The sequence below is a fragment of the Condylura cristata genome, unplaced genomic scaffold (assembly GCF_000260355.1).
Source record: "Condylura cristata isolate star-nosed mole 26May11 unplaced genomic scaffold, ConCri1.0 scaffold00029, whole genome shotgun sequence".
NCBI lineage: Eukaryota > Metazoa > Chordata > Mammalia > Eulipotyphla > Talpidae > Condylura > Condylura cristata.
The window spans coordinates 23,976,162-23,986,055 of NW_004567130.1; the positions used below are offsets into that span (position 1 = coordinate 23,976,162).

General features: G+C 39.4%; 1 protein-coding gene across 2 annotated transcripts in view; it reads left to right on the plus strand.

Annotated features, from left to right (window-relative positions):
- AKT3 (v-akt murine thymoma viral oncogene homolog 3) overlaps positions 1-9,894 on the plus strand; it is a 180,486-nt gene that overhangs the window by 87,361 nt on the left and 83,231 nt on the right. For both annotated transcript variants that reach the window (XM_004691044.2, XM_012730924.1), the window contains exon 3: positions 7,955-8,066. In XM_004691044.2, the coding sequence (XP_004691101.1) occupies positions 7,955-8,066 (112 nt within the window). The remainder of the gene's footprint in view (positions 1-7,954; positions 8,067-9,894) is intronic.

Genomic DNA, 9,894 nt, shown 5'->3' on the forward strand with positions numbered 1-9,894 from the left:
ACTGGTTTATTTACATATTTACTGTTCATGCCCTAAAATCTTTGGAATTTTTGTGACTTGAGGGAATTCTGTTTCTATTGTTTTTCTACCCTCACGGCTGTTCACTCTTATAGGTAGATTATTTATCACAACTTAAGAAATCAATAAGGGTGGCCTACGTTGGCATGTCTGTACGGCTCCTGATATCAGGTTCCAAGCAACTCTAATTACACGTTAATTCACATTAGGGTATTTTAGCATTTTGGCCAATAAATATTTCCAGGGCACTCTTGTCTTTGTGCCAGTAATGGAAAATTGACAGAAAGACGTTTTTCAAATGTCATTTCTGAAAAGAAATGGGAAGAGAGACATCAAGATAGAAAGCTTCATATCTCATCTTCTAGAACTTCCCCTGTCTTGTATAGATCTGATCAAGATTCATTGTTGTTTTATATGTAGTATTTTATATGTAGTATTCTTGCCACAGATGATAATCGTTTTTCTTTGTGTATGAATACTAAGTGATCAGTTTTGTCAATTTTCTTTGGGGAAAACTACTTCAGTACTCTAGATGTCACATGTCTCTATCAACTTGTAGAAAATAATGAAGTATGTAAAACTTGTTATAAAATAAAGCTTCACCTCTTAGAAGTGGCTCACATTCCTCTAATAGTATGAGACATGCTAAGAAGACCCAGGAATTAAAAAAGCCTGGATTAGAGACACAGTTTTAAAAGCTTAATAACGAAATGATTTTGAATAAGTGACTTAAAAATCATATAACACCTATTTTTTACTTGTGACATGGAAATTAAAATATCTCTGCTTTCTTGGGAGGATTGAAGGAGAAGTGATGCATATGAATCTCACTATGGTGAAGCAACTGGAATATACTCAGTAACAACTTCATAGTTAACCATCTAAAACAAATCGTGGAGGAAAATGTAATGGAAGGTTTCCACTGACTTAAATTGTAAAATAAGATGAGATTTTTGTTGTTCTTCTGGAGATGAATGAACTGGTTATTCCAGAACATGCTCTTCATCTAGTTTGCAAGGCGTCAGTGAAGCCAGATTTTAAAATGAGCTTTTTTGTGATACAGAAAAGATCTAGATTATTTTCAATACATGTGTACTAAGTAAGATGATTTTGGCTCTGACTGAAACCCTCTAATGTAGAGTCTCTTACTAGGTATTGGAATTCCTGAATGGGAAGAGACACATGAGTTTCTTCTTAAAACTTTAAGAAGTTGTAGAGTGTTTTCCAGCTAGATCAGATACTAGTAAGGACTCATTGATTATCTTTGTATTTGTTTTTTTAAGGATTCATATTTAAGCTTGCCTTTTACTTTTTTTGTTAAGATTTTATTTATTTATGCATACAGAACTGGGGTACAGGTCAGACGTGCAGAGGGGATGAGAGGGATTCAGAACAGGCTGAGACAGAGCGGGGAGTAGAACAGGCCGACTGACGAAGTCCACTGCTGCGGGGAGCAGCGGGCGGTCAGGAGAGGTCTGCCGCGCCCTGTGGTCACCTCCGGGGCAGGCGGGGATCGAACTCATGCGGAAGTGGCTTTAGCTTCTTAGTGCTGCGCTTTAACCAGCTGCACTGCCAGGGAGGGCCTCTTTATATTTGTTTTTAATAAAAATTCTTAGGCGTATTTATTGACAATATTCCAAAATTAATTATACTTTTGTACATTTTGTTCTGTGCCCTGAATGGGTAAACATATCTTTTTGTTTTTCTCCAAGGAAATAAATCCTTTATTCTGTCAATCTAATCCTTTCTAGCACTTTTCTTAGCTAAAGAAAGATAGTTTGTAAGTATTAGAGCTATGAGGTGTAGTGATGAGTTTGATTAGGCTTTAAATATTTTTTCAAGATGACATTAACATTTACTTGTACCTGTGTGTAGGTTTAAATCACCTATCACTTTTTTACAATATTTGTTACTAATGTTCTCAGAGATGAGCTAAATTGGACAGTTAGTTTCTGAAGAAATAAATGTCACAGGTTTGGAGAAGAAAAGAAATCATAAGGTAATTTTTGTTTCTTTAAGGAGTGAGAAGTTTAAAATGTTGAGATTATTTTACAAGAAAAAGGAAATTAGTTGCAGTAAACTCTGTTGCTTTACAGATGTTTCCTGAAACTTTTTTTTTAATTCAGTCTGTACTTAAAATTATGATCTATAAAAAGAAACTACGAGAAGGACTTCAGATTCCCTGGAAGCTGCAACATAATTAAGGAGATGTACATAAACAATCAAATAGCAACACATATCTAAGTATCAATATATGGGATATAAATGCAATATAGATGGGATATAAATGCAGTAGATATTCAGGAGTCAAGAGTTAGGGTCACTGAAGATCTTGAATGCTAGAATCTCTGTAGGAGGAAAGGGACAGTGTTTCTCATGAGGGAGCAGTGTGAATAAAATCCTGAAATTAAAGATGGCCAGGGAATATTTTGGGGAAAATGAATATATACATACAGCAACGGAAAATACCCATTGTTTCTTTGGCAAGGAATAGTTCGACAAGGTTTGAGACTTGTTTCTTGATCTCTTTGACAATCAGGTTACAGAAATTGAACTTGGTCCTATAGAGAGTAGATTATTTTATTTTTAAGATTTATTTATGCATACAGAACTGGGATACAGGCCAGAGGCTCAGGGGCGGTGAGAAGATTCACCAGAGACAGAGTGGGGAGCAGAACAGGCAGATCAACGAAGTCCACTGCTGAGGGGAGCAGCGGGCGGGTCAGGAGAGGTCTGCTGCACCCTGTGGGTTACCTCTGGGGCCGGGGATGGAACTGGCACTGAAGCCTATTTGGCCAGCTTGCAGTGCTGCGTCCTAGCCTGTTGCACCACCAGGGAGGGCCCGAGAGTAGATTTTAAAGAAGAATGACCTGTAGAATATATTTGAGTGAGACTGACCAAGTTAGTGGTGTATAAGAAGCAGCCCTGAGGAAGGGAGCTCATCAGAGACCCCTATTTTGACCCCAGCTGCCCCAGCTAAGGTTCCTCCCTCGCCGTCAGTTGACAGAATCTCTGGTCAGGTGGTGGTGTGGGGTCTTCTACACTGTGCTTTTTGCCTCTGGATAGTAACAACTTATGTAAAATAAATGTGTTCTGCCCCTTAAAAAGTTGTTCACAATAGTAATGTAGCTGGGGGCTTAAAAGTAAACTCTTGATGATCATTATAACTCTATTATTTCATACTATAATCATAAAATTCTGGTCTTGTGCCTTTGTTTTTCACACTGTTAGTAAAGTTTAAAAGACCAGAACTGGTATTTAAAGTATTAATGGTTAAAATAAAATCTGATCTTGATGAAAACTGAATTACTGGTATAACCCAAACAATTCCATTTTTGTTATATATTTGTTTTATCTGGCGTCGTTTGATCTAACTTTCAGCTTAGATTCACTGGTTCAGAAAGCCGGAAGCAAGGAGAGTGTTCTCAGTTTAGCTTGTACTTTGATTTGCTCAAGTGAGTTTAATTAGTGTGATTATATAATGTAAAATACTAGTATCACAAATGCTTTACCGGTAACAACTTTATAAAGGCTTAACTGCCTGGCTTGGTACATAGGAATGCTTGCTTTATTAGTGTGTATTAAATTGTTTCAAATGTCATAGATAATCATTTAGTTAATAGCATTTTGTAACCTCTATACAGAGTTTCCACTTTTGTTTTTAAAGTTTAAATTGGCCTAGCTTTGTTAAGGGGAAGGATGTCCTAAAGGAACTCTGCAGAGTCTTGCGGACTCCACCCCTACTTCACCCCTACGACTCCCAGCAGCACCAGGGAGAGAACTGCGAGGACCCCAGGGCGGAGCTAAGCAGCACTCTGGGACGTCTGGGGATAAATAGGGCAGTATTTGCTCTCTCGCTTGGGAAATGGCTCTAAGACCCCACGAGTCGGGGCTTTCAGTTAGTTTGTTACCAGCACTCCAAGTCAGCCGAGCCGGGAAGATATTCCAGTTATTGTTTCCTTTTCTTTTCCCCTTTTGTAAATAAGCCCATTTTGACCCTTTTGTGTGCACCTGCAGTATAACTGAATTTTAAGCGCGGGTGAGGCCCCACCGACAGGTGGCCCAGTTCACACTGGGGTGCCCTGGAACAGCTTGAATTGGGATACTTTATATGACTAAAAGGAAAACATTCTTTTAAAGAATCGCCTCACCTGTTAACCACATCGTTTTAAGGTCCCCTTTAAGTATGAGTTTTCACATTTGAAAACTTTCATGGTTTATGTTTCTTCATTTTTCTAGAGGGCAGTAGGATGTATCCGTGACTTCATATTATGACTAATATAAAAACCCCATTTTTTCCCTCCATATTAGTTTATTTGTTTTAACACAGTCATTTAAAATTTCACCTGTTTTGAATTTGAATTAGGCTCTTAATAACCCTGATTGCATACACCGGTGTCTCTTGAGGCCTCCTGGTAGCCTGTTTTTTTTTCCTGGTAGTGACCCAGCTGTTAGCATCTTGAACCAGCCTCTTCCTTTTGCTGACTCAGTGTATTGGTTATTGTTCAGAAATTGGTTTCATTTGTAGAGCATGTCAGGCTAAAACACTTAAAATATTGATGTTTTTCCACTGAACTAGTTTTTAATTGCATTTCATGTTTTTGTTGAACTAGAGATTGCAGATGGATATGATTCAAACTTTGTCATTAGTGAAATACTTTATAATTGTGTGTGTAGAATGATCAGTCACAAGTTTGGTACATGGGCTAAGCTGGTAGGGCTTCTTACTCACCATGCCCAGATTCTTACAGTCTTCATCTCTAACTGGCATTTTACAGATATTGTTGAGTCAACCAATGTCAAGGCTTAGCAGGAACACTGGGCTTCACAGAAAATCTGGTTGTGTCTATACCTTACAGACAGAGTAGTCGTAGGGGATTTGGGGGCTCTTTATCAGTATACATTGGTATATTTGCTATTTTTAAAACTTTCAGATTTCCAGCAATATGAATTGGTATACTGTGCATTCCAAAGAGCAAGCCGCATTGCCTGTTAAGGTTTAATCGTGGAAGTGGTAGGCTGCGTTATCTGTAGTCTCCTGCCTGTCATCTTGTGTGCTGCCAGGTCTTCACTGCCCTCCACACGCTTTTAAATTCATTAATTCACTCTCCAGTGGTCCCTTGGCTTTGCATCTGCTATTCTTTCCAGTTTCCTGTGCCATAGTCGAATAAATTACACCTCTGCTTAAAGCCAGTCCTGTGTGCTCCCCACCTACATACGTAGAGTTGAGTCTGTCTAGGGGGAAATACACAGTGATGACCCGTGTAATGCTTGGAATTCCTGACTGCGGAAGTATCGGTGGGCCCCTGGCACTGCTCAGCAGCATGGTCTGTTCCCTGCTCCGCTCACATTCTTCTAGGTGGCTATTACATGTCATCTCTTCTCGAAGCCCCACTGCCCCCTGTTCCAACTTAATGCATTATCTGATTGACCGACTAGATCTATTGTGATAGATTAGAAGACTGGCCAGAGTTTTTCCTTAGTAAAGCTGTTGTATGGTAGATGATTGGTGCTTCTCAAATTTTAATGCGCATGCGAATTACTTGAAGATCTTGTTTTTAAGGATGACTTTACCTTATAGTCCATTGAAAAATACAGAGAAATAAGCCAGAAGGAAAGTGATCTAAGCTGTCTTCCTGACTGGATCCAGTCTTGTACTCGGTCAGTGTATAGTGAAGTAATCCAGACATTTTCTCCTCTCTCCTGTTACCAAAATTACCTCCATACTGAATTTTTATGACCAGAATTAATTTATTTGGAAAATATTTATTGAATGTCTGCTAAGTATAAAACATACTTAATGTTGATAAGAATGTAACAGTGGAGCTTACATTCTAGGAGACAGACAATGATATCAATAATAAACAAGAAATATATTAAGTCGATCATCTCCTATGTCTGGAAATGAACTATGGGAAATAAAAAGCAGAAGAAGTAAGATGGGCTAGAGATATAGGTTAGAATATTAATTTAGTTGGTTTCATTGCGAAGGTTAGATTTAATCTAAGACTTAAGGAGGTGGGTGGGAATGCCACGTAGTGGGTACAGTTCATTCTTAGTGAATGGGCACAGTTGCAAAGGTGTACTGTCCGTCTGCTTGCTTTGTAGGGGTTTATTCTAAGAACAGTTCTGCTTGTTTGAAGACCAATGAAGGCCAGTGGAAGACTGGTTTAAGGATTTAGGTATTCATGAAGGAGATAATAGCTGATGCTTTGAGGCAGTGGGGCAGTTAATCAGACACTAGATGTATCTTGTGAACGGAAGCAGCTGGATTTCCAGAATGAGATATGAGGTAGGACTTACGGATGATTTCATGGTTTTTGACCTGAGCAATTGAAAGGATGTTGGTGCCATCATATGAGGTGGAGAAAGCTATAGCAAAGGTTGACCCGGAGGAGCGGGAGTGGGAGAATCAGTTCATTTTTGAATATGTTTAGAGGTTCTCAGCAGACATCTAGCCTTTCCACGTCTGGAATTTTTGGCTTGATGGCACCTTGGGAGGGCTAAGCCTGACCAGCAGGAGCTTGAAGCAGAAGTGCCTCAGTAGAAGGGTAATGTGGCAGACATTGCCAGTACCAGAGAAAATGCCACCCTCTGGTTTCAGTCTCAATGATGGGAAACTGGGAAAGCCAGGAGAAAGAGCTGATTTCAGGTGGAAGATAGCTCCATTTTAGGTGTACTACCAGTAACTCAACTTGGTAGAAATAGCCTCTGGATAGCCAGATGTTTGTGGCATGAGTCAGAGACCCAAGATGGCAGGAACCCTGGGCTTTTCTATTAGAAAGCTGAGTTGGTGGCTAAAACTACGAAAAAGATAAAAACAAAGAGAAGGTGATTTGGCAGAGATTCTTGGAAAATGACCTCTTTCAGCGTAGAGTCAATAAAATTCATCTGATGTGATTAATGACTTGCTCCTCACAAAACACAGAAACAGTAGCTGATCACCGCTAATGGCTCATAGCTGAGAAAACACCCATTGAATTTGTTATCTAGTATTAAATCAGTTTCCTTCCAAAGAGCAGTTATAGTAGCTATAACCCTGTTATTTCTCTTACTGCCAGTACCCCATATTCTTTAACGACTAACACCTAATAAAAATAGCTTACATTTATTGAAAACCTAGTGTATCTGACACCCTATGCTAAGTGGTATACTGATTCATTTTTAACCAGTGTACTGATGCACCTTATCCTGTACATACGCTTACGTTTCCTGCTTACAACTTGAAGGTCAGAGGGATCAGTTAACTTATCCAAGGTTGCATAGTAATGTGCTAAGGAAATCAAATCAAGGTGGACTGTGTTAAAATCCATACTTCTAATCACTGTATTATGCTCCTTTTCTTTGTAGTCTTACATGTTCCCTAAGAGACCTTATTATTTTTTGATTGACTGGCTCTAGGATTGTGATTATTAAGGGTTATAGGTAGTATATACTGTCAAAAGGCTTATAGTTAGGTAAGGGTAAAGATATCCTTTCAGAATGATGAATAAAATTACTCATCTAGGCTAAGGGGAAAAATAGGGCATACAACAATAATTCATGAGATAAGCGGGATTAGAACCTAGGACCAAGTTTTTAATAAAAAGTTTTGTAAAAGGAGTTTCCATCTAGTCCTTAAAGGATAGGTGTTCTTTTGACTGCTCATGATTGCATATGATTAGGGGTAAAATAAATGGGAAATACCCACATAACAAGATCTGCTGGGGCAAAGGTAAAGGAAAGAGCAAGATAGATTTGGGGGAAAGGTAAGCAGTCCAGGTCAGCTGGTCCATAGAGCATGTCGCTAGGATGGACAGTGACCCAGAGAGGGGCACTGAGGTCAGGCGGCGAGGAGGGGTGGAGAGAGCCCTGAGGCCGCCATAGAACTCTGCAGTGCTCACGGCCTGGGCGAGGATGTAAGTCTACTCAAAGAAACATTTTATTTTATTTCTAGAATGCCAGTTAATGAAGACAGAACGACCAAAGCCAAACACATTTATTATCAGATGTCTTCAGTGGACCACTGTTATAGAGAGAACATTTCATGTAGATACTCCAGAGGAAAGGTAAGTACCTTGTTGTTTCCCCTTTGAGAAAAAGCAGCCATCAGTGTAAAGGTGTATTTGTATCTGATTTCACCATTTATGAATGTATTTTTTAGAAACTATAGTTCCTTAGTTTTTGATATAGTAGAGACTTGGCAGAATACCAAATTAAAACCTTTAAAACTGCTATAAGATAAATTTTTTAAAGAAAAAATAGAAAGCATTTTAAAAGTTAAAATATAAATTAGACATTTTTCATAACCCAACTTTTCTGTTTCTAAATTAAATTTTAAATTTTGAATTAAATGTTTGAAATTCTGAGACTTGATAGCAAAAGATTTTGAGTACAGCTGACTGGAGCATTGTCTTGAGAAGGATTTTTATATCGGATCTGAGCTACCTGTAGAAAAAGAGAGCAGGATTCATTGACATGAAATATCAGGGCCAAAGAGGATCATGGCAACACTTTTCTGACCAACTCACATAAGAGCCAAAGTCTTGTTTTAAGATATATTTATGCATGCAGAACTGGGGTACAGGCCAGAGGTGCTGGGGTGGGGAGAAGATTCCCCAGAGACAGAGCGGGGAGCGGAACAGGCCGACTGAACAAGCACACTGCTGAGGGGAGCAGCGGGCAGGTCTGCTGTGCTCTGTGGTCACCTCCGGGGCAGGCGGGGATCGAACTGGTGTGGAAGCGGCTTTAGATTCTCAGTTGCTGCGCTTTAACCCATCAGGCCACCAGGAAGGGCCAAGAGCCACGTTTTAACCCCTCACCCCTTCACTTCCCATAGCCACCTCCCCACTGCTCTCGAAATTCCTTTTTATCTGGCGCCTGTGATACTAAGTTAGGCCTAGTAGCCACACTATAAAGTCATTCTCTTGTACATGTTACCATATTTGACCCAAATCAGCAACTTAGTAAAGTTGAATATTACATCCTTATTTTTTACTTGGCTAAGATTTAAAAAAAAAAAAAAACAAAAACCCAAAACAGTACCCCCTCCCCACACACGGTATATTAGCAATATCATTTTTATGTATTTTGATAAATAAACAGTAAATGGTAATGGGTGAATACGTTAGGACATATAAAGAAGGAACTCGAAAGTTAATTATAATTCTATTGCCAGAGTTAAGCACTAATACGTCTTTCTAAGACATGCACGATCTGATGCGCGCGAAAGCATTGGGTCTTTGACACACATGCCCAGTCTGAACAGTTTTAGCCTTGTTGGCAGCAACAGGAAATGGAGCTTTTCTTGCTCTTACCGCATCTTTTCAAGTCTTCATTATAATTAAAATTATGTAAAATCTCCAAACACCAGATTCTAGATGAATACAGAAACACATACTCCAATGGCCAATATAAAACTGATTCCTTCTATTCGTGAAAACAAATTAAACTGTTCAAAAACTAATGTGGTATTATTACAGGAGCAGCAAACTTTGTTAAAGTCTTAATATGAAGACCGAGTTTCCGCTCTGTAAATATAATAAACTAATCATGAGTCGATGGGATATCATCAGTCTCCTAAGAGTGTCTCCAAAGCATTCCCTTTGAAAGTAACAAAAGTTTCATTCATTCGTCCAGCCGGCAAACCCTGTGTTAAATCCCGGAATCTATGCCAGCGATAAAATGAGCAAAGTCACGACCCTTTCCAGGAAAAAACCTTTAGTCAACAATTACAGACATTAGTGAGATGCTTGACTGAAAAGATACAAGGAGGTGTGGAAACACAGAGCAGGACGCGTCCCTCTGCTGGAGTCGGAGGTGTGGAAGCAAGAGCAGGACGCGTCCCTCTGCTAGAGTCGGAGGTGTGGAAGCAAGAGCAGGACGCGTCCCTCTGCT